General features: G+C 38.3%; 1 protein-coding gene across 4 annotated transcripts in view; it reads left to right on the top strand.

Moving 5' to 3' along the window:
* Positions 1 to 27,501, top strand: part of ARHGAP32 (Rho GTPase activating protein 32) — a 267,544-nt gene that overhangs the window by 181,032 nt on the left and 59,011 nt on the right. For all 4 annotated transcript variants that reach the window (XM_060103222.1, XM_060103220.1, XM_060103221.1 and 1 more), the window contains 4 exons: positions 378 to 470; positions 1,544 to 1,666; positions 3,223 to 3,300; positions 15,091 to 15,172. In XM_060103222.1, coding sequence (XP_059959205.1) covers positions 378 to 470; positions 1,544 to 1,666; positions 3,223 to 3,300; positions 15,091 to 15,172 — 376 coding nt within the window. The remainder of the gene's footprint in view (positions 1 to 377; positions 471 to 1,543; positions 1,667 to 3,222; positions 3,301 to 15,090; positions 15,173 to 27,501) is intronic.

Here is a 27,501-nt window from a genome sequence, read left to right as displayed (position 1 = left end):
CAGCAGGCCTTGAAGAAAGCATTTCAGAGTAGCAGGGGGAAGCCGGGTGGAAAAGCAAGTATGTCTCTGCTATCATTTTACATTTTCAATACAAAAATAGAAAGAGAAGACAACCAAATTAGAAGCTGTACAGTAGTATAAGCCCTGATGATGAGGGGCTCAAGTGAAAGTTCTGCACCAGTCAGAAAGTTATGTAAGTTCCTGTAGTATCAGTTCATGGAACTGTTAAGCCTCTATGAAGAACCTCCGTAACTATGAAAATGCATAAAAATCTGCAGATTTTTTTCTCCCAGAAACAACCAACTTAACACCAGTTTCTTTGACAGAGAGTGTAGTATCTTTACTCTGTTACCACTGAATCTTCTCTTTTTCTTTAGTCAGTCACTCAGATGCTTATGGCTTACCTGTCCCGCCTTTCAGCTATTGCTGGCAACAAGATCAATTGTGGACCTGCCCTTACTTGGATGGAGGTATTAATCCAGTTCATCTTTTATTAAAGTTAATTTTTAAATTATCTACTTAAGAAATTTAATATTAATTTTCATAGCTGTTGAGTTTCAGGAATTGAATAAATGGTGCTTATTCTCCTCTTCTGGAAGATAGATATGTGATACATTAAATATTTTTCATCTCAAATCTTTCTTTGATAATCCAGGAAGCTAATTTTAATATTATTTTATGAATCACAATGACACCTGTTATTTTTGTATTTAATATATTAATATATATACATTTAGCAAGGTGTATGTGTATATATATGTATATATATATTTAATTGGCTTAGTAACTGAAGATAGTTTTTAGTCATTGATGAACCAGAGACAATTAGCCTTTTAAAGAGTCTGATTTAAGAATGTCTTGAGTGGAGCTTCCCTGGTGGTGCAGTGGTTGAGAGTCCGCCTGCCGATGCAGGGGACACGGGTTCGTGCCCTGGTCCGGGAGGATCGGCTGGGCCTGTGAGCCATGGCCGCTGAGCCTGTGCATCCGGAGCCTGTGCTCCGCAACAGGAGAGGCCACAACAGTGAGAGGCCCGCGTACCGCAAAAAAAAAAAGAATGTGTTGAGTGATAGAGTATCCTCCTGTCAATAGGTTAGGTTTTTCCCCTTAATTTGCATATGTAGAGTTACATTATTCTCTCCTCTCAGTGGAAATTGGGAAGGCAATGAAAGTAGAAAGAATATAGACCTTAGAGCCAGGCCAACTTGCCCTGAGATCTTGGTTCTTCATTATTGGCTGTGTGATCTGGGACAAATTATTTAATCTCTCATAATTTATATAGCCTATTTTAGCTTTAGCATCTTCATCTTCAAGTGTTGATAATGATGAGAAGTATCTTTTAGAGTTTTGAAGATTAAAGTATGTATGTTATATGTACAATACAATGACTGGCATATAGTAAGTACTCGATAAGTGGTGGGTTTGTTTTTTTTTAATATTCTTTGGGTTATGGTTTTTCTAAGTCAAGTTGAATTATATAGATACACAAAAAAACTTCCAAGTCCCATGTCTTTAACCATCTCATAGCACATTTTCTTTGTTACAGATTGATAATAAGGGAAATCACCTCCTAGTTCATGAAGAATCATCCATTAACACTCCTGCTGTTGGTGCTGCCCATGTTATCAAGAGGTACACTGCTCGGGCCCCGGATGAATTGACCTTAGAGGTAAGTGACTAAAGTTGCTATGTGTTAGCTCAGTCCCTGCTCTCTTTCTAGCCTCAGTTTTAACTGTTGCAATCATTTCCTTAATGAAAAGCACCAGGTTTTTCTGTGCATCATTGTCTTTCAGCCTGGCATACCATCTATTTTTATTTTAATGACTGTACTCATTCTTGAAAATGCAGCTTAAATGTCTCCCATTTCTTCTAGGAAGTCTCCTTGATCTCCTTCCCTCTACTCCATGGAAATACATACCCCCCAGAACCTGCAGTGAATGTCATTCTGAGCTGTTCTCAAGGCTTATCTCTGATATGTCACTTAACTACATTCAGTCATAATTGTTCTCCTGTTTGTCTCTGTGAGCTTCTGAAACCCAAATCCTCTTTTGTCTTTGTGTTTTAGCACCTAAAAACAATACCCAGTGATACTTTCTTCTTATTGTTCATAGATTGAGGTAAAGACCAGATGAAAAGTGAAATGAACATTTCTTGCTATCAGATGCAAAAGGAGGGGAATTAAGTTTCTTCCTTTAATATTGGCTGATGAGAGACCAAAGAAAATGCTGGCAGTTATTCAGTTTAAGAGGAAAAAAAGTGTAAATTTTTACTGTATAGAATTCAAACTGTTCTCAAACTAAATTTTTAGCTCTATACACAAAGTAATCCTTGATCTTGAAAGATACCATGTCTGTTAGCAAGTATGGTTTTGTGAAGAGGACTTTCATGACTGGAAAAATTAGTTGTGAATATACAAAAAAAATTCTTAAAGCAATATTGTGTACATTAACAACATTGCTCTGAGGTGCTTAACTGGTTTATCACAGAGATCATCAGTTATTTTGATTGAAGAATACAACTTCCTTTAAATATATTATTAAAAACTATTATTGCTATTTTCATACTTACAATTTTGTAAAAGTTTGTACAAACTCATTAGTTTGTCTTTTAAAGTGAAGAAAGTCAGCTGTTTAATGGGAATGTTATATTGAACCATCTATTAAAAGAAATGTAGTTGTCATTCAGTTTTACATGTGCTAAGAATAACCCAGTAATTGTAGACATCTTAGAGCTTTCCTATATGATGAAATAAGATATGTCAAATGTTTAGCACAGTGCCTGGCACATGGTGAGTGCTCACTAAATGTATTAATAGAAGCCGCTGTTGTTCTAAATATGAGTATTTAAAATTGCCTTTTAGATTCACTAAAGTGAATTTGATCACCTTTAGTAACAGCAGTTAACAGAGTATTTTAACAGGAGTGATGATGGTATGATGCCTGATGTTCAAACATCTTATGCTATCAGTCAGGCTTTCTGAAGTTACTACAGGTGTTAGTTGGACCACAGTTTTTGTGCTGCTTAACTTTCTGTAAACCTCTCCTTAACAAATGGTTAAGATTATTAAATTCCTTACAGAAAGAAGTGTTAATGTTTTACCAGAAATAATGAGCCAGAAAATAAGATAGTACTTTACCCTTTTGTTACAGTTAAGATTTAAATTCTAGACAGACAATTGCTTTAAAAATTGATTTAAAACATTTCACTTAAAATTTTTTCTCCTAGGTGGGAGACATTGTTTCTGTTATTGACATGCCCCCAAAAGTGTTAAGCACGTGGTGGAGAGGCAAGCATGGATTTCAGGTAGGCAACAAAGAATTTGGTGTGGAAAAGTCAAAGATCGTTTTTTCTTTCAGTAATATTTCTGTTTATAATATGTGCTGGCAGTGGACTTTGTCATCAGAAATTTTGTCTGCAGTGATAAAAATGTAGATGATATTAGACTTGGGTTTTCTTTTTGAGTTACTATTGTGGTTGTTTTGATCTCCTTCTTCTTTCCTGTATGGTGGCATCGCCAAATTGTGAGCAGAATCTCATGCCTGGTGACCACTTTTAGATTATCGGGACTGTGACTCTGCCTTGCTTTTCACAGTGGTTTAAAATCATGAATCACATATGTTTTCTCTCTAGAATTAAGTCAGTTTGATCAATGTTTTTTTAATGCACTGTAACTGTTAATGCAAACAATGTGTGAATTACAAAATAACAGCAGAATCTAAAGCTGTCTCTTTCTTTTTCCTTATATGCCTAAGTAATTTGAGACCTGATAAAGGCATATTTTAGATTGACTAGCACTAATTTCCATAGGATAGAAAAGTTTCCTTTTATCTTTTAAAACTATCACTAGAACAGCATCTGAAAATGCCTTAAAATTGTATCTTGAATATATTTGTTGTTCATTTATAAAAGTGTTCCTAAAATGCTGCGTAGATTAAATGCTCATGCTGTACAGTTAGAAATATTAATAACTATCATATAAGTATCTTGAGCTTTAAGTGCATGTAAAATAAAAACTATTAGGTTTTTATAAAATGTATTTTATCAAAAAATAATCATAAAGTTTAAAACAGGATAGCGTGGTGGTTAAGAGCATGGGTTCTGGTGCTAGATTGCTTGGGTTTTAATCTTGTGTTACGTTGAGCAAGTTATTTTACTTCTCTGTGCTTTAGTTTTCCCGATTGTAAAATGGGGATTGTAGGACTATTCTTAATCTCTTAAGATTATTGCAAAGATTAAATGTGTGAGGATAAAGTATGTTAAGTATCTAGAGCAGACTTGATGCATATTTTTCACTCAATAGATGTTGATTTTTAAATGTAAATAATTCAATTTTTTATTTTGCAGATTTAAGTTTCTCTCTCTCTATCTGTTATAAGAGCATTTATAGCAATTTAATTTGATGATTAAAAGCAAAAAAATCATGTTTATTACCCCACAAATTTTCTTATTTGTATAATTTGCAGTCCTTCTTTATCTGTGCTCTGATTTCTTAATTGTTATGAGTAATTGGTGCTTCTGATTAAATAGAAAACTAAATGGAAAACTGGTGTCACCTCTTTTTCTTATTAAGAGGTCAATTCTCCATGTTCATGGAAATGAGCTATGAATGTTAGGGTCCCAAAGATGATCAAAAAGTAAATTTGGCTTTAAAATGACAGTTACGTTTTAGTCTTGATATTGCTACCTTTCTTATAACCTTAGGCAAGTCACTTGCGTTCTTTGGACTTTGCTTGCTTCTTAGTTCCACTGTAATCCCGTTAGTCCTTGTTAACATTTTAATTCCATGATTGCAAAAGAGCAGGTTTTCCCTTCTTTCATATAACAGATATTTATTGAGTATTGACTCTGTGCTAGGTATAGATTTATCTTCCTAACTCTTTTATTTAGAGTTAAAAATTAGTTTACTCCCCAAACAAATTATTTAATATAAAAACAGTTTTTTAAACTTTCAGGACTGATTTATAATTGATAATGAAATGTTTTTCATACAGGAATGCTGGTCTGTTTAGACCATGTTGGAGTATGGCTGTGAGAAGAGGAGTTGATTTGGGGGCATGGGGGCACCCATGAAACCAGGAGCAAGTCTTTAAATGTCACTATCAAAACTTTATTTAAAAAAGGAACTGAATACTTTACGGGAAGAACCCACACAATTCAGTCCTCCTCTCTTCCGTCTGCAAGTACAGTCACGCTCTGAGATACTGGGGTTAAAGGCTTCAGCATAAGAATTTGGGGAGATATTATTTAGCCAGTCCCGGATGGCTAGGTGGGTGGAGCCACTCTTAGGGCTGGCTTGAAGGCCTTTCTTGGACTCTCTCTCACAGACTTGATAAAGAGTAGGACCCTGCTTGAGCCAGGCTGGCTCCTAGGCCGAGGGCAGGCAGAGTGTAGGGGTGTTGGCCATGACTGCAGAGAGCCTGAGGGCCTTGGGAGGAAGGAGCCCTGGGAGTGACTGCTTCATGGGTGCCCCTCCCCACCCCACTGTCCTCAGGCAGCATCTGAGAAGGGGCCCAGTGGTACTCACAGGCTGGTACAGGGCCTTCGTTTCATTCATGGCAGAAGGCCCTCTGGGCACTGACACCATGCCCCGAGGCAGGACGAGGAGGACAGGCAGTACTGGTCCCCTCCTCGGGGCCTCTCAGATGAGTGGGAGGTTCTGAGCCCAGCAGGACTCCCTAGGAGATCTAGGAGGGGTTCCTGGAGGTGGTGACTTTGAAATGCAGAGTCCTATGCATGTCTTCAGAGGAGAGGATGTCCAGATGACCTGGGTAGACCGGCTAGTTGTGAAGCAGCCATGTGACCAGTTAGCCAGCTTGACCTGTCCTGGTCACACAGATGGACTCTGTAAACTGAGCTTTGTCAGTGAGCCATGAAGGAGGAAGCACGGAGGCAGGAAACCTGTCTTCCTGATACAGTAGCAGGAGACGAGGGGCTGGGCTTGGCCTTGGGGTAGCTTGGACAGTGGTCTTCCGGGAATCAAGGCCATTTAGAGCTGACCACTCTCGGGAGAGAGGGTGAAGGGGAGCAGAGATGTGGGCTGTTGCGTCCCAGGATGGAGGCCAGCTCTGAGCTGTGGCGCTCTGGCCGCTGAAGGGACGCGCTCTGGAAATGCGGCGTCGGCGTGCAGGCAGCTCTGCTCAACCTGATGTGTTTATAGCGTGTTACGTGGACTCCCCTTTCCTTTTTTCTCAGTCTCGTGTGTCGTTTTCTCCAGCCAGCTGTCGGGGCATGACAGGGTACACGTGGTGTGCAGAAGCCTTTCCCTCAGAGCCCTGTGAACTGATGTTGTGCAGTTGCTGGCTTGTGACTTTGTTTTATTTATTTTTTATTATTTAAAAAATAATTAATAGATTTTATCATTTAGTACAAGTTTACAGAATAGTTGACCAGATAATACACAGAATTTCATATACTCCCTGCCCCACACATGTATACAGTTTCTCCTATTAACATCTTGCTTTACAATTTCATTGAATAGAATTAGAAAAATGCAGAACTTTATTACCCACAAGCTGATTAGCAGAGTTTACCTACAGCACAGTGTAAGCACTCTTTCTAGAAAAGCGGTCTGAGGAACACCGGGGCCAGAATCACAAGGATAAAAATACAGTGTGTCAGTATCACATCCTCCTCCATAATGATGGAAACAGTTTTGGGGTTTGCTTTTTGTTACCTTTAATGAACCAATATTCATACATCATTATTAACTATAATCCATATTTTCATTAAGGTTCACTCTTTGTGATGTATATAGTTCTGTGGGTTTTAACAGATGCATAATGACATGTATCCAGCATTACAGCTTCATACAGAGTAGTTTCACTGTCCTAAAAATCTCCTGTGCTCACCTGTCCATCCTTCTCTCCTCCTAACCTCTGACAAGCACTGATTGTTTATTGTCTCCATAGTTTTGCCTTTTCCAAAACATTGTATAATTGGAATCATATGGTATGTAGCCTTTTCAAACTGGCTTCTTTCACTTAGCAATATGCATTTTAGGTTCCTCCATGTCTTTCATGGTTTGATAGTTCCTTTTTTGCACTGTCTAATATTCATTATTATGGATATGCCATAATTTATTTTTCCATTCACTTATTACAGTGCATCTTGGTTGCTTCTAGTTTGGAGCATTTATGAATAATGTTGCTGTAAACATCCATGTGCAGGTTTTTGTACAGATGTGTTTTCACCTCCTTTGGGTAAATACCGCGGAGTGCACTTGCTGTATTGTATGGTAAGATCACGTTTAGCTTTGTAAGAAACTACCAAACTGTGTTTTAAAGTTGTTGTTACCGTTTTGCCTTCCCACCAGCAACAGCAGTGATGCTGCTCTGCATTCTCATCAGCATTCGCTAGTTTTCAGTTGTTGTTGTTGTTGTTTTAACCATTCTAATAGGTGTGTGATGGTATTTACTGCATTGTTCTCTTAACTTGCAAATAAAATTAGTCCAAGGAGTAGCATTTACCAATATAGTTAGGGCGCTGTTCCACCATCTTCATTTCTCTGTTACCAGTAACTCCTTCTCCTCTCCCTTCGCCACTGATTCTCAAACTTTACTTGATATGCTTATGACACGTTACATGAGGAACATGTTAAAACATAAAATCCTATGACCGAAGCCCTGAAATTCTGTTTCACTGGTTGTGGGATAGGATTAAGCCTGCATTTTTTTTTTTTTTTTGCGGTACGCGGGCCTCTCACTGTTGTGGCCTCTCCTGTTGCGGAGCACAGGCTCTGGACGCACAGGCTCAGCGGCCATGGCTCATGGGCCCAGCTGCTCCGCGGCATGTGGGATCTTCCCGGATCGGGGCACGAACCCGTGTCCCCTGCATCGGCAGGCGGACTCTCAACCACTGCGCCACCAGGGAAGCCCTAAGCCTGCATTTTTATCCATGTGATTCCAGCCCAGGTGTTCCTCAGACCACTCTTCTGGAAGCAGTGCTTACTCTGAGCTGTAGGTAAACTCTGCCAATCAGCTGGTGGTTGATAAAAGATCAGCATTCTGCCAGTCTGTGTATTGTTTTAACCTAGACCATAATTTTGCTGTGGGAACAGAAGGATTAGTTCATCCATGTGTTTAAATTATACTGTGACTATGTTTCTTTTCTTAAACTTATGGGAGTAGGAAGTGTGAAATTATATTAACTATAGTAATTTGAAATTCCGAAATCTGTTTTTTACTTGTCTTCAGAAGAGTATATTGAATCTTTTACCTCTGTTTTCTGAGGTGTTTCATCATATAATCTGTACTTCAGAAAAAAAAAAAAAAAAAAGCTCTTTGCTTTTTCTTTCTTGTTAAAAATAAATGTCATCAGCTTTTGTACTTACCTGGGGACTGCGGTTGGAAATGTGAGGTGAGATGTCTGGAAAGTCTTTTTTTCTTACATAAAAGCCATAACACAAATGTAAAATGTTAAAATCTTTGAGGATTATTTGTTTGTTAGTGCCATGTTTGGCAAAATTTTATCTAGGAGCCGCTGGCATCAGAATGACCCAAGAAACATGTTAAAACCAGATAATACTAATCAGAATCTCCGGGGATGGGGACAGGAATCTGAATTTTATCAAGTTCCTTAGGTGATGAATAAGCACAAAATGTGAGAACCACTGACCCAGCCTCCCATTGTTTATCCTGTGCACAGATAAAGGAAGAAATTAAACACAGTTTAGTGAGTGTTCTCCTTTCCCCCCCAGAAAATCTTCTAAAACGTATTTGGGATACAGTCAATCTAAGAGATAAAATACTATTTAGAGAGTGACAGAACTCTGTACAGCTCATGTTCTCTTGCTTCTCCACAAGATGATCAAGGATCAGCTATTTTATTTTTCAGAGTTACCCCAGAAGGTTGTGTGAGGGTTTCTGTGTACAGTGACAGAGAAGCAAATCTTGGACAGTAAACATTTCCTTACCTCAGGAGTTTAATGTGGTTCCAAGTAGCTTATTTTCAGAAAAGTATTCTTTATTCCAAAGGGAAGATATTTGGAAACCTTGTCCCTTGTAGTAAGTAGTTTAATAGAGGAAGACAATTTACCCACTTATTTATATGAAGACCATCATTTTATGTACGGAATTCAAAGCTACACCTTTTCATTACTCAAAATTAAGTAGAGCAAAATATTTCCTCTCCAGTTAAGTAATGGGAAATCACATACTGTAATTTTTCATCTGTAATGTTATAGAATTTCAAGGGAAGAAGGACTATGTGGTACTCCAATATAATGAATTGTAACACTTTTTGGTGCTCTTACGTGTGCTTTCTAAGTGCTTTCCATTAACGTTTAATTCTCACAGTCTATGAAGAAGGTACTATTATTACCTCTCTTCTACTGACAAGGAAACTAAAGCAAAAGGGGACTAAACTACAAGCCCATTGTTATTTTGCTGTTTAGTGTCAGAGCTTAGGTAGAGATTTAGGCATTCTGGGCAAAGAACAGATCATAGTAGTAATTTAATGAACCAGTAGTGGCTTCTGCTTGTCTGCATGTGTGAATCATAGATTTCTATATTAGAAAAGATGGTAGTGGATCATCTGGTCCTACACTGTCATTTTAAAATTATAGAAATCCTGAGACAAAGGAATTTAGATAGATTGTTCTGATTTACAAAGACAGTAAGTCAGTGATATAGCCAGAACACAAGCTTGGTGAGTTCCAATTTTGTATTCCCCCCCCCCCCTTGGATCACAAAAATATGTAAATTTTCTTAGATTATTTTCTGTGTTACTTACTGCAGTTTTTTATTTTTCTTATTAGTGCCATTAGCAGCTGCCACTGATGTTTAGAGAGAAACTAGTTTCTAGATAGCTCCTTTTGTTAATTTGTAACATCAGAATATGTCCTAGCAAATGATGCTTAAACATTCAGTTTCATGGAAATTATTGACAAAATGGCTTAGAGTAGTAGTTTTTAACCTCATCAAACCCTATACCCCCTTGTTATGATAAATAATTTCTAAAATCTTTCCTTATGATCCTGAAATGGAATTTACAAATGATATACCAACCTACAAACACAATTTCAAAAAAGTCAGTATAATTTTTCACATAAAATATAAAGGAGAAATAAAAGGAAAGTAATTGTATATTTAAAATACACAGTGTATATTTAAAATATATATACTTGGGACAACTGCATGGACGTCTTGTTATTTCATATCTAGTCCACAGACCAGTAGCATTAACATCAGTCAGAAAATATAATAAAACCCATTTGTAATAGCATCAAAACTATGAACTACTTAGGGATATATCGGAAAAAAGATACAAAAGATCTGTGTACTGGAAGCTACAAAGCATTTCTGAGAGAAATTAAAGAATATTTTAAAAATGAGAGATATATACCCTGTGTATGGGTTGGAAGTCTTTATATTGTTAAGATGCCATCTCTTCTCAAATTGATCCCAATCAAAATCTCAGCAGATTTTTTGTAGAAATTGATAAGCAGATTAAACAATTCATATGGAAATGCAAAGGACCTAGAAAAGAACAGCCAAAACAAATTTGAAAAAGAAGAACAAAGTTGGAGAACTAACACTAATTGATTTGAAGACTCAACTATAAAACTGCAGTACCAAGAGAGTGTGGCATTAGGGGAAAGATAGACAAGTAAGTCAACAGGACAGAATAGACCAGAAGTAGACCCACACATACATGGACTGCTTATTTTCGACAGAGGTTCAATGTCAGTTCAGTGAAGAAAACATGGCCTGTTTTACAGATGATGCTGGAACAGTTGGATATCCTTATGCCTCCAGAAATCCTTTGATTTATTTCTTGCGCCATATGCAAAAATTAACTCTAAATGGACCACGTACCCAAAATGTAAAGCTTAAACTATGAAGCATCTAGAAGAAAGCATAGGAGAAACTTTTGTGACTTTGGCTTAGGCAAAGTTTCTTAGGTGTAATATCAAAAGAACAATTCATAAAATAATAAATTGAATTTCATCAAAATTTAACACTTCTGCTCTTTGAAAGACATTACTTATAAGACAATAAAAAGACACACCACAGACTGGGAAAAAATATTTGTGATGATTATATCTGATGAAGGACTTGTATCCACAACATATAAAGAACTCTCAAAATTCAACAAGAAAACAGAACTCAATTTAAAAAGTAGCAAAAGTGGGAACAGACACTTAACCAAAAAGATATATGACAAACAAACACATAATTAGATGCTCAACACCAGTAGTCATTAGAGAAATGCAAATTAAAATGACAGTGAAGTCTTGCTGCATACTTATTAGAATGGCGAGGATGTGGAGGAATTAGAACGCTGCCACAGTTGGGGGGAATGTAAGATGCTACAACCAATTTGGAAAACAGTTTGTCAGTTTCTTAAACATACACTGATGACATGATCCAGCCATTCGACTCCCAGGTGTTTATCCAAGAGAAAAGAAGGCTTACGTTCATACAAAAACTCACACATGACTGTTCATAGCAGCCTTACATATAATGGCCTCAAGCTGGAAACAGCCCAGGTATCTCATGAACAAGAGACTAATGCATAAACAAATGGTGGTATTTATACAGTAGAATATTACTCAGGAATAGAAGGAAAGAATTATTGATAAATACAGCGACATGAATGACCCTCAAAATAATTATGCTGAATGAAAGGAAACAGACGACAAAGAGTACATTCTGCATGACTCTATTCATATAAAATTATAGGAATTGCAAAGTCATGTTTAGTGATAGAAACTAGGTTAGTGGTTGCCTGGTGGGCAGGGGTAGGGGCTGGTAGGGAGAGGGAGAGATTACAAAGAGATACACGGAAACTTTGGGGGTTGATACATATATTCATAAATTTAAGTGTGGTTACAGTTTTATGGGTGCCAGAACTTATCAAAATGTACACTTTAAATATGCACAGTTTGTCAGTTATACCTCAATAAAAGTGGGAAAAAACTTCAGAAGCATCTGATTTAACTTTTCATGTATCTAATCCTCTTGATAATTCCTGTGTTTTCTACCTCTGTGTCTCTTACATTCATATACTTTTCTTTCTTCCTCATGCCAAATTGACTTGGGGAAAAACTACTAAATTGAAGGTTCTCTTTCTCTCCTTTAAGCCCATCCCTAAACTGCTCCTGCCTTATCTTTTTCTTCTGTTACTCTATTTTTATTACCTGCTCCTCTACCCTCATGGGCCCTAGATGCTCGTCCTTTCTTTTCCTCCCATCTTCCTAGAGTAGAAACTCATTTTGAGTCCTGCAAAATATACTGGATTCCCCTCACCTTTCTCAGCCATTTACATTAGAGCTTTAGAAAATGCCACTGCAGCAGAAAGAATAATATGATGAATATAATTATAATAATAGAATTTAATGTGAATAAAACAGGATGATGTAGTTCATAAATCATATCGTTAGAGTTCCAGTCACTTTTAACGTTGGACATTTTGAGTTTATTAGAATTATTTATATTTGGTGAAATACTAGCTTAAGTATGCATCAAAAAAGTATAAATGTTCATTAACTATATTTTTAGGGTTATATTATGTGTATATTTTCAATAGAACACAGTTTCATTTTCTACGATGGAAATTTTATAATAGGAAAACAGAATCTATTTGCTTTTCACAAGTATACAGAATTAACTCCTTTAAATAAAACAGTTACCTTAACTGTAAACAGTTACAGTTAAGAGTGATTTTGGCTTCAAGAAACAAAAGTGAACAGAAAAGGTAGCATTGCTGCAGTTGAGTCAGCAGCTTCATGATGCTAGGCAGAATTCTCTAAGATTCTCTTGGCCTTTCTTTAAGGTCAAATGATGGCTACTGCAGATCCAATCCCAATACCTATGTACACAGCATAAAGAAGAGACAGAATAGTAGCAGTAAAGCTTTTTACAGGTGCCGTGACTACACCTGAATGCAAGGAATCTGGGAAACTGAATATTTAGTTTAGCTAATATTTAGTAATATTGCACTTTATAATAAAGGGAGACAGGTGAGCAGGGATTGGAATGAGGCGTCAGATGAACCTATCATGGACCTGCCTCTACACAGTACACAGTAGCATTTCCCCCATATACCTAGACCTGATGCACTGAGACATTCAAAAGGTGAAAGTGTAACTAGTATGTATGATACAGTTCCCCAAAGAAGATCATTAAGCTTTGTGCAGTCTTTGTGAAGAAGTGATGGAAAATTAGTTTTGTTTGCTGACAGATGCTTGAGTTTAGAAACTAGGCTACGTGCTTTCACACGCATTATTGAGGTAGCTAATGTTGTCCCATTTTCACAAATTAAGAAACAGACAGATGTTAAGCAATTTGCTCCAGATCACAGAGCCTAGTAAATGGGTGGCCTTTTCTCTATAGTAGATTGGCAGAAAATGTTTACAAATTGAAATGAATTAGAATTTTATGGAAAGAATGATATTTGACGGTGAGGAAACTTAAGTATACACAAGCAAAAGGTGGTAGGTATTGTGTGTCATATCCATACAGTGGAGGGGCCAGAGCCCTCTAGATCTTCCAGTGGCCAGCATGTTGAGATAATAAAGAATAGACAGCATTTCTCAAGTGCTTACTATATGCACTTTGCTTATACTGATCCATTTAATTCTCATAACAACTCTTATGAATTAGGTACAATATTATTATGTTTAGAGGAAGAAACTGAAACATAGAGGCTAAGTTATAAACCCGACCAATAAGTGGCAGACTTGGAGTAGAACCCAGGCCCACTTAATCCTGGGGCTACACTTAACCATAAGTGATTATCTTATAACTGATTTGCATAAGAGAGAATGAGAATAATTTTTCAAGTTGATTCTTGTCTGGTTCTAACCAATCTTGGAAGAATTTCTACTTGTTATTAGTTAAATAGGAAGTTGAGTAAAGTATGATATAGAATTTCACCAATAAAAGCAGATACTTAGAGCATCATTTTGGAAGGCAATGCATATAGGAACTCTAAGACCCAAATTTCAAATCTTTCAAACAAAACTGGAAATTTGTTAATAAGCCCTTTTCAGCTCATGATAACTAGTTACATCTTCATAATTTTAAGAACTAACATAGAATATTGATCAAGAAATTGAAGTAAGAATGCAGCAAGTGAGTATGTGAAAATAATCCCACACAGATGGAAATTATACAGCTCAGAACTTCACGATGAATCATACTCTTGGAAGACCATTCCTTTCTCCCCCAGAGTCTGACAACAGAGGGATGTACAAAGTGATGTAGTTTTCTTGTTTCAGCTTTAACATCTGCTGCTTGGCAGCCCAATTATATTCCCATCTAAGAAAACATCTATAAATATTGGTAAAAATTCCCTTTTTACTTTTGTTTCCTGGCTCTTTGTTTCTCCATTCTGTTGGCTGTGTAGTATCTCTGGGTGATCTGGAGCTCAGTATTTTACTAATACAGCTCCTTGGGCATCTACCTAACACCATGAGCAATCCTGCTACCAGGTCAAATTGGTGTGTTTTTTAAAGCCAGAGTCTGTTACCACTGCTGAGATTGGTTGTTTTCTTCTCTTGCTTTCCCACTTACCACACACTACTGGGCTCTTTAACAACAGTGGATACCAGGATTTTAAGTGAGCGATTGTTTCACCAATTTATTTTAGTCTTGTCATTTTTCATGGAACCTGTGAGAGAAAGAAGAGAAAATTTGCAAAAAAATTTGAATGAGGTTTAGTGTTGATTTTTTAAAAAATCATATAGAGAAATCAGTAAATATGAAAGTTGACAGTAAAGGTGTTAACACAACTAGATTGAAATTTCAGCAAAGTAAATTATTAACAGGTATAAATTGTACCTCTTGCATGCATAACTTGGTATCAGACTAAATATTTTAATTGGTGTAAAAGAAGTTTGGGAAATTAAAAGGTAAAACTAGGAAAGCAGACTTAGATATTTAGAAAAATAAAATACGTTAACTCGATATACTCATAGCAACAGATTGTTTTATTTTTTGTATAATTGGCATCATCAGTGATTTAGAGTCTTGGAATAACAGAATCATTGGGAGGGGCTGTGGAGCACATGACTGGAATTGAATTGGCAGTGTTCGTACACTGGTCTGTTCTCTGGTTTAAAATCCTCTCTTTGCTGCTTTTCTTCTTTAGGTGGGACTCTTCCCTGGACACTGTGTTGAGTTAATTAATCAGAAAGTTCCCCAGTCAGTGACCAACTCAGTGCCAAAACCCGGTGAGTACACTTTTTCATTAATGTGATTATTTATCAACTGCTTAAAGATTCAGATTTTCTCTTCCAGTCAAGCACATAGCTTGTCTAGCTATTCTTTGCATTTATTGTCATAATATGCATTCTTAATTTTATGTGGTTTTGATTTTTAATATATTCTTTTTTCTCTCTTGATCATTTCACAGAGGTTTACATGCATTCAAAATTTTAAGAACTGTTTGCTCCATTAAGCTTTGTCATTATTTGTTTTTACAATTATATAGTAGGAATGTAGCTTATTATTGAATAAAATGATAAAAGAAAATACCAGGTTTAAAGAACCGACATGGAGATAGTATGATTAGCTGAAAATTAATAAATGAAGGGAATGTATATTTTATCAGTGCCTGTGAACATGAAAACTATTTTAAACAGCATTTGTTATCATTTATGTAGTATATTTACAGTGCTATATAAGTATGTGGAGTATTTTACAGATATGTAGAGCAATGTGTTACAGGGGGTAAAAATTTAAAACTGGAAATTTTTGTTTTTATTGGGGTGATTTAATCTGGACAAATTTTACAGAATACCTCATCTGGAACTTTTTAATGTGATGTAAATTTTTGGAAAGAAAATAAAAACAAAGACTAAAAGATTTTAGAAGGAGGAGGGAGTAATCAAGTGTATTTCTCCTGATTGTATTACATTCCCTCTGCCCTTCTCTACCCTCACCGTGGGATTCTCAGTCTCTTTTCAAGGCATTTTTTTTTTAATGGAAATGCATTTCTTTTATTTATTTATTTTACTTTTGGCTGTGTTGGGTCTTCGCTTCTGTGCGAGGGCTTTCTCCAGTTGTGGCAAGTGGGGGCTACTCCTCATTGCGGTGCGTGGGCCTCTCACTATCGCGGCATCTCTTGTTGCGGAGCACAGGCTCCAGACGCACAGGCTCAGTAGTTGTGGCTCACGGGCCCAGTTGCTCAGCGGCATGTGGGATCCTCCCAGACCAGGGCTCGAACCTGTGTCCCCTGCATTAGCAGGCAGACTCCCAACCACTGCGCCACCAGGGAAGCCCTCAAGGCATTTTTATCCTCTGTTAAATCCCCCTTCTTTGGGTAAACTTGTTAAACATAAAAACACTTTCTCAGTGAATACTTATTCATTAGTGGTTGTGATGGCTGTAGTTTTCTTTCCTTGTTTAAATATGGCATCAGTAACTTAAAAAAAAAAATCCTATGCCCATTAGCAGACACTGCCCCATCCTCCCCCTTCCTTCCAGCCCTAAGCAACTAGTAACCTACTTTCTGTCTCTAGATTTCTCTAATCTAGACATTTCACATAAATGGAATCATACAATATATAGTCTTTTTGTGACTGGCTTATTTCACTTAGCATAATGTTTTCAAGATTCATCCATGTATCAGTGCTTCATTCTTTCTTATGGCTAAATAATAGTCCATTGTATGGATATACAATATTTCTTTTATCCATTCACCTTGGGTTTCCATTTTGGCTATTATGAATAATGTAATACTTAGTGTACAAGTTTTTTTATAGATGTATGTTTCATGTCTTGAGTATATATCTAGGGGTAGAATTGCTGGGCCATATGGTAACTCTGTGTTCAACCTTTTGACGAACTGCCAAACTTTTACAAAGTAGCTGCACTGTTTTACAATTCCACCAGCAGTGTATGAGAATTCCAGTTGTTCCATATCCTTGTTACTTTTTTAATTTTTTTTTTGGTTATTGCTGTCTTAGTGGGTATGAAGTGATATATCTTTGTGATTTTGATTTGCATTTCCCTGATGGCTAATAATGTTGAACATCTTTTTATGCACTTATTACCCATTTGTATATCTTTGGAGAAACGTTCAGATCCTTTGTATATTTTTTAATTGGGTTGTCTTTTTACTAATTGAGTCGTAAGTGTTCTTTATACATTCCAGATACTAGTCCTATATCAGATAATATGATTTGCAAATATTTTCTCACATTCTGGTTTGTCTTTCATTTTCTTGATGATGTCTGTTGAAGCGGAAATGTTCTTAATTTTGATGAAGTTCAATTTATTTTTTTCTTTTGCCACTTATGCTTTTGATGTCTTATCTAAGAAGGTGTTGCTTAACCCAAAGTCAATATTTACTCCTATGTTTTCTTCTAAGTTTATAGTTTTAGATCTTATATTTTAGTCTGTGATCCATTTTGAGTTAATCTTTGTGTGTGGTGTGATATCCACTCCAGTGGATATCCAGTTGTCCGAGCACAATTTTTTGAAAAGATTATTCCTTCCCCATTGAATTGACTTGACTCCCTTGTAGAGAATCAGTTGACCTTAGACATATGAGTTTATTTCTGGATTTTCAATTCTCTTCCATTGATCTCTATGTCTGTTCTTATGCCAGTACCACCCTGTCTTGATTACCATTGCTTAGTGGTAAATTTTGCAATTGGGAGGTCCTCCTACTTTATTCTTTTTTAAGATTGATTTGGTTTTTCTGGGTACCTTGCAGTTCTATATGAATTTTAGAATCATCTTGTCAGTTTCTACAGAGAAGAGAGCTGGGATTCTGATAGGGATTTATTGAATCTGTTTATCAATTTGGGAAGTATTACCTTCTTGCCAGTATTTATTTATTAAGTCTTCCAGTCCTTGAACGTGGGATATTTTTCCATTTGATTATTAGACCTTTCATTTCATTCAATATTTTGTAGGTTTTTTTTAGAGTATAAGTTTTGCATATCTGTTGTTAAATTTATTTTTATTCTTTCTGATGCTATTGTAAATGGAATTGTTTTCTTAATTTCATTTTCTTATTATTCACTGCAAGTGCACAGAAATACAATTAATTCTTGTGTATTAATCTTGTATCCTGAAACTTTGCTGAAATTTTATTAGTTCTAATAGGTTTTTTAGTAGATTTTCTTGGGATAGGCTAAATATAAGATCATATCATCTGTGAATAGAGATATGTTTACTTCTTCCTTTCCAGTTTGGATGTTTTTTATTTCTTTTTCCTGCCCAATTGCCCTGGATATGTTACATTGTTGAATAGAATTTCTGAGTACAGGCATCCTTGTCTTACTTCTGATTTTAGGAGAAAGCATCTAGTTGTTCACTGTTAAGTACGTTTTTAACTGTGGGGTTTTCATAGATGCCCTTCATCAGGTTGACGAAGCACCCTTCAATTCTTAGTTTGTTGAATGATTTTATCACAAAAGGGTGTTGGATTTTGTCAGATACTTTTTATCCATCTATTGAGATGATCATGGGTTTTTGTGGTCACTATTTTAAAGTTATTAAAATTCAACATCAAAAATTTATTGTTATTTCTTGTGCATTATTTTTATGTATTCTGCTGCGTAAGCTTAACTTTTATTAATTATGAAGTCTTATCTTTGATAATTTCGCCTCAGAGATATACTGTTTTTAAATATTAGCTTAATATTGATGTTACATTGTATCAATCAAATATTATACTTTCTCATGTTCTGAATATGAAAGTGATTTTCTAATAGTGATAACGTCCAAAACTTTTAAGACTTGAGAAAGTTAATCAGTTATTGACAGTTCTAGAAAATAGGTTTCTGTTAATAGACCTGTATGGCATTGTTAATTCTAAATTAGTAATGATACATAATGACAGCACACCTTCAAAAGCTAGTATTTTGTCTTTTGTGAGCAGCATTGCAGGGTTGGCATAGGAAAATGTGCATTCTTAATACATTTTGAAAAGGATGATGTGAATTCTGTCAGCCTCAGGCTTGTTTCACACTTTAAAACTGTCTTTGCCTGCAGTACAAATAACTTTAATGTTCTATTTATTTTTAACATTGCCATCTGTCATGTTAGATGCCAGATCTGAAAGGTGCAGCTATAGTTTGAGACTGCAACGTAAAGCTCCCTATATTATTGCGCAACAAGGGCAACAGAGAAAACTTTCCCTTTGGAACTCTTCTTAGTGCTCTCCATATGTCCAATTATTTGTGTGTATAAGAATAAAACTAATGAGTCACTGTGTCCTGACCAAGATAGCATGTATCCATGGTTCCTTAAGGAAAAGAACGTGTGTGGGGCGGAGGGGGCGGAGAAAAGAAGAGGAAAGAAAAGAGGAAGAAAAATAGACACTTGTCCCAAAGAAATTGGCATTTAGTTCAGTCCCCACAGGTTCTGGTTGAATGGCAGGTGAAGCTGAGGTGGGAGGAAGAGGAAGGAAGCACCTGAGGATTTCTGTGTGTTTATCCTGTGCAGCATTTCCCCAGCAGTTATTTAGTTATGGTGTCTGTCTTCACGTTTTTCGTGTTCTCAGCTGTTATCTCCTCGGAGATTTGTTTTGCGCCCTTCTGTCTCCCTCCTCCTGCACATGTCAGTTACGTCTTTGATGTTGGCTCATTGGTCCTCTCTCCAGCTTGGGTGCTTTCTGTTGACCTCTTCCTTCTGTGCAGGCTTCTCTGAAGCCCATCTAATGAATTCTTCAGTTCTCATATCAGGTATTTCATTTCTAGGATCACCATTTGGTCTTTTTTATAATTTCCATGGTGGAGTCCCCACCTTCCCACCTTATCCACCTTTTCTTCCAGAAAGAAAGAAAGAGGGGGTTTGGGGGAGGGAAGGTGGAGAGAGGGTGAAGAGAGAAGAAAAGCAAAGCTTTACTTTTGAAGCTTGAGCTTCTAAACATGAAGGACTGGGGAACTTAGACAAACCCTCCCTCTGCAAACAGAGAGTTTGGACAGAAATGTAAAAACATAAGATCTCTCTGAAGCACTGGAGGGTTAACAAGGTAGTAAACAATTACTGAGCTAAGATTAAGCAGAAGAAGGACATCCAGATACGTGACCCCAGTGTATGGGGACATTAGCCCCCTAGGGTGTCAGCTGATGGAGTAGAGAATGTCGCAGCGCTCACGGAACAACAAATGGAGTTCAGAGCCCAACAGGGCAGGGTTGCTGGTAATGCCCCAAGCTTTGAGTTAGGCTTTTTCTCGAAATTGACGACTGATTCTAAATCGATCCTAAAATTTGTAATAGAAATGCAGAGCCCAAAACACACAAGACAGTTTTGAAGAACAAAAAAGTGGGAAAATTAATATAATAGATATCAAGACTTACTGTTAAAGCTTCACTCATTAAGATGCTGAGATTAATGCAAGGATAGACAGATAGAACAGTGGAAAAGAATAGAGTCCAGGAACAAACCTGTGTCCATATAGATGCTTGATTCATACACTGCAGAGCATTGTGAAAAAGACAGCCATTTCAATAAAAGTTGCTAGGTCATGGAGAATTATAGATCTGTATATGAAAGGTAAAACAACAAGACTTAGAAGAGAATACTGTAGAATATCTTCATGACCTATTTTCATGATCTTGGGTTAGACATAAAGCAGTAATAATAACTGAGAAGCTTAATCATTAAACTTAATTAAAGTTCAGAATGTCATTGTAATATGCTATTAAGATAGTGAAAAAGGCAAATCACACAGTGAGAAAGATATTTGCAGTACACATATTTGACAAAGGTCACGTAACCAAAGTATGTAAAGGATCAGTAAGAAAAGGACAGATAAACTGATTTTTTTAATTGAGTGAAAACTTAATCAGGTATTTCACAACAAATATCAAAATGCGGAATAAGCACGTGACAAGATGTTCCACATCATTAGTCTTTAGGGAAATGCAAGTAAAAACTTTATTAACTCACAAAAACACACCCACCAGAATGCTTAAAATTTAAGAGTAGTGATACCAAAAGTTGGCAAGGATGTAAATCTGTGGGAATTCTCATACACTGCCAGGGAAGCATAATGCAGGACAAGCACTGCTTGGTACTGCCTGCTAAGTTTGTCACATATATACCTTGTGACCCCGCAGCTCCATTCTTAGGTATATGTATAGAATGTTCATAGCAGCCTTATTCCTAATGGTCAAAAAACTGAAGAACTCAAAGGTATATTTATAGTGGAATGAATAAATAAAGTCATGTTCATTCAGTGCATTCTTCTACACCAATGAAAATGAAATGAGTTATGTCTGTGTGGAGCAACATGGATGAGTCTCACAAAAATAAATACGGAGTGGGAGAAGCCGGATTTATGCACACACTTACACTGGGTAATTCCATATATATAAAGAGAGAGTTCAAAATCATACCGTTCAAGACTGTTCTGTGGTGATAAAGTTTGGACAGTGGTTACTCTTGGAGAGGAGAGTGAGTAGTTGGGTAGGAGAGAGGATTCTGAAGTGCTGGTAATGTTCTGTTGATCCAGATGGTGACTATACAGAAATGTAATGCTGTGGAGCATCTTTTCATGTGCTTATTGGAGAAGTGTCTATTCAAGTCCTTTGTCATTTTTGAATTGGTCACTTGACATTTTTTACCTCCTATCCAGGTAAATATTCCTTACAATGTCACTTTAATACACAAATGTTTGAAATTACATTTTCAAAATAGATTTTATACTTCCATACTGTGAAATACTCTGCAACCCTCAAAAGGAATGAAGTAGAAGCCTATGTGCTAACCCAGGGAATTTTTTCTGTGATGTATTGTTAAATGAAAACAAATCACACAACAGTATAATCCCATTGTAAACTCATAGAAGAGGATCAGGAAGGATACATACCTAACTGGAAAGCGGAATGAGATTGTAGCTATAACAAGAGACATTTCATTTTTTCCCTCTGCTCCTGTACTGTTTAACTCCTTTACAATGATCATATATTACTTTACATAGATTATAATCTACCCTTCACTCCACCCTGTCCGAATAGGTAATTTCTTAGGGTCTTTCTTAAGGCAACCACTCCATAAAATAGATATTTTGTGATAACAGATTTAATGCAGATGTTTTATTTAATGTATACACCTATGTGAAAAGCAGCTCAAAGAGGTGAGAGCACAGGCCTCAGCCTTGAATTTTAATCCCTGTGCCATGTGTTACTGTCCATGTGCATGTCATTTGGCTTCTCTGATTTTTAATTTCCTCATCTAAGAAGTGAGGCAAGGTTCTTTTAAAGATTAGAGATGAGGCATTTAAAGCCCCTGGATACTTAATAAATATCAGCTGTTATTTTTTATCAACTTATGTTTATTTACTATGTTATATCATTTAAATTCAGGAGTGTCTGAAACTAGGTCTATTTAGTTTATGTAGGTGCTTATTTAATATATTATTTGTTGGTATAAATCTATATGCAAATATTTCACAGTATACCACTGAAACAAATGAATTGCAGTAGTTTTCATGGGACCATGGTGAGGAAGGGAGCTTCTCTGGATGGTCACTTGAATAGAGTTTGCATCACAGATTTTTGTCTGAATTTTTTTGTTAGCAGACATAGAAGTAGCTGAGGCTTTCATTTTGGGGGAAGACTTAGTAATCAGATGTAATGCTGATGAAATCGTTACAAGTAGTTTATAAGGTAACACAGCCTGAATTCGTGGCATAATTTTGAAATTAAAAAGTCCTTGTATTATCCTTTTAGGAAACTGGTCCTCTAGTATTTTGTGTTTTGTTGTTGTTGTTTTATTTGCAGTTTTGCCTAATTATAGTTTTTTTTCTTTTGTTTTCATTTGTTTACTTCTGGATTATTTCCATTTTCTTTCTTTGAATGTCCATCACTTTGCTCTTCTGTAACCGTGTTTCCTGACATCACTTTAGTATGAGGTGACCACTCTATATCAAGTAAAAAACATTCAGGTTTTTACTTACCCGAAATGGAATGTTATACTGAATATTCTTCCCATTGAACACATTACTTTATTACTCTGGAGGCAAATACCTTAAGAATCCGATATGAAAATCAGTACCCTAGGAGGCATTGATGTAAGATTTAAAAGAGTTCCAAAATGCTAGAATGCCCGGGTGGTTTTCTCTCCGAATACATGGTAAGGGATACATCAAGATAATACTTTCTCACTCTGCATCAGGGAAAAACAGAAAATTCATAACATCACACTTTTGTAGTTGCCTTAGAGTTTTTGAATACTGTATTTTTGTTATTTAAATGGGAATTTGAATCTCGATACAGCCCTGCAGTGTACTAAGAATGCGGAATGTATTTCTGTCCCCCCCACACAGCTTTTTTTATTTTTTTGAATTTTATTTATTTTTTTATACAGCAGGTTCTTATTAGTTTTTTAACTAGTGGAGCAACTGAGACTCAGAAAACTCCACGCTGTGCCTGAGCTTTCATAGCTGAACTTGCAGAAGTCTTCTGACCTCTCCTAGTAACCACTGTCCACACCTAGGTAGCCCTGGCTGTGCACCAGATGGATTACACTCATTTGCGATTGTTTAACTCAAAACCCAGAATTTTCCCACCATGGAACATTGAATAGAGGTAAAATTTATTGTTTTCTCTCTAAAAATGAATATTTTGGTTTTATTACAACAAGAGTAAATAAAAATGTATTTCTGTAGATGAACAGAAGAGATATTAGGGCAAAACATGTGTTGAATGGAAGATGAAGAGAAGTGCTTCTAGGAACCTACTTAATTTGCTAATTTTGTTTCAGCCATCATTCTTTCTAAGGCTTCTCTAATTAATTAAAAAACATCTTTCCATAGCTCCTCATTACATATAAAACATACCTCCAGACTACTTTACTGTGTCATTTCCGGCCATCTTCCTTTTCCATTCTCCCGTTCTGCCCTTTCTCCCTGTACTCACTGGGCTCTGTTTCTGTGTCCTCAGCACATACCATGTGGTCTCATAGCTTTCCCTCTGCTCCTACTGCAACGACTGTTCCTACGATCTGAAATGCCCCCCTCCCTATTTTGCCCAGTTGAAATTTTCCTTGTATTTAGACTCAGGCCATGATCTTCTTGTCCATGAAAGTTTCCCTGACCGTCTCTCCCCGGCCCATCTCTCCTGGGCCTGTCTCTCCTGGGCCCGTCTCTCCCTAGGCCTGTCTCTCCTTGGCCCATCTCTCCCTAGGCCCATCTCTCCCGGGCCCGTCACTCCCAGGCCCATCTCTCCCGGGCCCGTCACTCCCAGGCCCATCTCTCCCAGGCCTGTCACTCCCAGGCCCGTCTCTCCCTGGCCCATTTCTCCCTGACCCGTCTCTCCCTGCCCTGTCTCTATCTAGGCCCATCTCTCCCTAGACCCATCTCTCCCTAGGCCCATCTCTCCCTGGCCCGTCCCTCCCGGGCCCATCTCTCCCTGGCCCGTCTCTCCCTAGACCATCTCTCCCTGACCCGTCTCTCCCTGGCCCATCTCTCCCTGGCCCGTCCGTCCCAGGCCCATCTCTCCCTGGCCCGTCTATCCCTGACTCGTCTCTCCCAGGCCTGTCTCTCCCTGGCCCGTCTCTCCCTGCCCGTCTCTCCCTGGCCCGTCTCTCCCTGGCCTGTCTCTCCCTGCCCGTCTCTCCCTGGCACGTCTATCCCTGACCCGTCTCTCCCAGGCCCGTCTCTCCCTGACCCGTCTCTCCCTGGCCCGTCTCTCCCTGGCCCGTCTCTCCCTGGCCCATCTCTCCCTGACCCGTCTCTCCCAGGCCCGTCTCTCCCTGACCCGTCTCTCCCTGACCCGTCTGTCCCTGGCCCGTCTGTCCCAGGCCCGTCTCTCCCTGGCCCGTCTATCCCTGACCCGTCTCTCCCAGGCCCGTCTCTCCCTGAACCATCTCTCCCTGGCCCGTCTCTCCCTGGCCCGTCCGTCCCAGGCCCATCTCTCCCTGGCCTGTCTCTCCCTGCCCGTCTCTCCCTGGCACGTCTATCCCTGACCCGTCTCTCCCAGGCCCGTCTCTCCCTGACCCGTCTCTCCCTGGCCCGTCTCTCCCTGGCCCGTCTCTCCCTGGCCCGTCTCTCCCTGGCCCGTCTCTCCCTGACCCGTCTGTCCCTGGCCCGTCTGTCCCTGGCCCGTCTCTCCCTGGCCCGTCCCTCCCTGGCCCGTCTCTTCCTGGCCTGTCCCTCCCTGGCCCGTCTCTTCCTGGCCTGTCCCTCCCTGGCCCGTCTCTCCCTGGCCCGTCTGTCCCTGGCCTGTCTCTCCCTGGCCCGTCTCTCCCTGGCCTGTCCCTCCCTGGCCCGTCTCTCCCTAGGCCCGTGTCCTGTTTGTCCTCAAGTCAGATCTAACAGCAGCTGTTTCACTTGCTCACGAAATTGCAGTCTCTTCACAATTGACAAGTGTGTCTCATTCATCCTTGTCTCCCCCACAGGATATGTGCACAGTGGATGCACAATTAATGCCTGTAGAATTACTTTATCTTAATATTTACTACTAAAATAAAATTTTAGAACTTGTATTCCCTGACTTCAGAAAACCTCACTGATTTCCCTTTGTGCCAGAATTATATACAAAATCATTAGCCTAGAATTTAAGATGCTCCGTAAATACTGAGAACTCACTTCTCTTTGTAACCTGTTTTCCTTTTCTCCTCTCTGCTCAGCATCAGAACATGTTTCCTTATTCTCCACTCATTTACACTTTGGGTCTGCTTTTTCCCTGCCTGTGATCTTTCTTCTGCCTGAGATGACTTACTCTGTTCTTCACGAAGCCTCCTTAAGCTGCTGCTTCACAGACTTGATTGCGCATTCAGTCTGCCTGAGAGAGAGAGAGTTTAAAACTGTAGACCATCATTCATTAGGGTGGGGTCTGACATTCTGTATGTCTAAGAAACTCCCAGATAATGCCATAATACTGGTCCTAAGACTATGTTTTGAGTAACGAGGGACTACATTTCAGCCTACGGTAGCTATTCTTTGTGTCACTCATTTGGAAATAGTGTATGGCAATGAGTTATTTTGAATTTGATACTTCACTTTTTGTGTGTCTTTCTTCTTCACCTAGATTGTTTTGCTCGTGGATAGATATTCTATTTTATATTAATTTGTATCCTTTATACATAGTGTTTGTTTTAAACCAGTTGATTAATAATTATGAACAAGAATAATGTCCACTATAATTATCAAAAATGTCTCCTAAACTCCCATTTATGTTTTAGCCAGTGCTAGGGGTGGGCTCGATCTAATCCTTGCCATAAATAAAGCAACTTTTCCATTTCTGATCATTTCTCGTATTTGTTCATTCACTGGTCAGACAATTATTGCGTGCATACCAAGTACTAGGGCTAAAATGGTGAACACAACAGACAAAAATATTGTTATTTTGTTGTTGGTATTCAAGTGGGATGAGAGGGAGAGAAAGAGGCAAACAGACACATTATATATATACTAAGGTAGGTAAGTGCTCTGGAGAAAAATGAAGCCTAGAAGGGGGGTTGGTACAGGGGTTAGGAAGTACTGGATGTGGTTCATGTGGGCTTGTAATTTCAGAGGAGAGTAGAGTGGTTGGGGACAGGCTCATTAGAAGGTGGCTTTTGAGCAGAGACGTGAAGGAGATGAGGAGCAGAGATACGCACGTACCTGGGGGAAGAGCTTCCCAGAGAGGGAGCTGCAAGTGTAAGGACACTGAGCTGCGTGTATGTCGGGGCTTGTTAAAGGATCAGTGGGAAGGCCAGTTTGACTGGAGCAGTGAGTGAGTGAAGACGTAGGACGAGGTCTGGAGTGAAAGGGCATCAGATTCTCCTTGGGGCTCGGGTGCCACTGTGTGGATTTTGGCTTTCATTTAAAATTAGATGGGAAGACGTTGGAAGGTTTTGAGCAGAGCTGTTTGACCTGCCTCACCTTACGTAAAGGATCACCTTGCTTGCTGTGTTCAGGACCGGAGATGACATGGGTGTATGCTGTGGTGATGAGCCCACCAAGAGGTGTTGGTGGCTTAGACCAGGAGGGTAGCTGTGGAAGGAGTGAGATGTGATCTACTTCTGGATATGTTTTTGGCCATGAAACTGGCAGAATTTACAGACGTACTGTCAAGGGTTTGAATATTTCGGGTAATTTTTATGACAGAATGATTGGAAGGTAGCCTTTGCCTTTCCAGTGAGTTGTCTTGTTGCCCCCCACTGCCCACATGGATACATCTTAGTCCTTCACAGGATAACCTCCTACAAGAGAAAAATAACAGGTGACCTCTCCTGTGCCATCAGCAGTCTTTAGAAGACAGAGCATAATGCTTTTCAGTCAGCCATATTTTTTAACTTTTTATTTTGAAATAATTATTGTCTCAGAAGAAGTTACCAAAATAGTACAGAGAGGTCCCATATACTCAAAACCCAGCTTCTCCCAGTTGTAACACCCTACATAACTATACTGTACATGATCAAAACCAGGAAATCGACACTGTCGCAATATAGGGAACTAGATTGACCTCACTCCAGCTTCACCAGTGTTTGCACACACTCATTCTTACCCTGTGTTTTTATGAGGCACAGAGTGCAGCCTTTAGGTTACAGGTGAGGGTCATTTTGTCACTCTCCTGCACTCAGGCAAACTACCGTCGAATTTATTTATTCCTCT

The sequence above is a fragment of the Mesoplodon densirostris genome, chromosome 7, assembly GCF_025265405.1.
Source record: "Mesoplodon densirostris isolate mMesDen1 chromosome 7, mMesDen1 primary haplotype, whole genome shotgun sequence".
Taxonomy (NCBI): domain Eukaryota; kingdom Metazoa; phylum Chordata; class Mammalia; order Artiodactyla; family Ziphiidae; genus Mesoplodon; species Mesoplodon densirostris.
The sequence above is the reverse complement of the archived record's forward strand: the minus strand, read 5'-3'. Positions and strand labels throughout refer to the sequence as shown.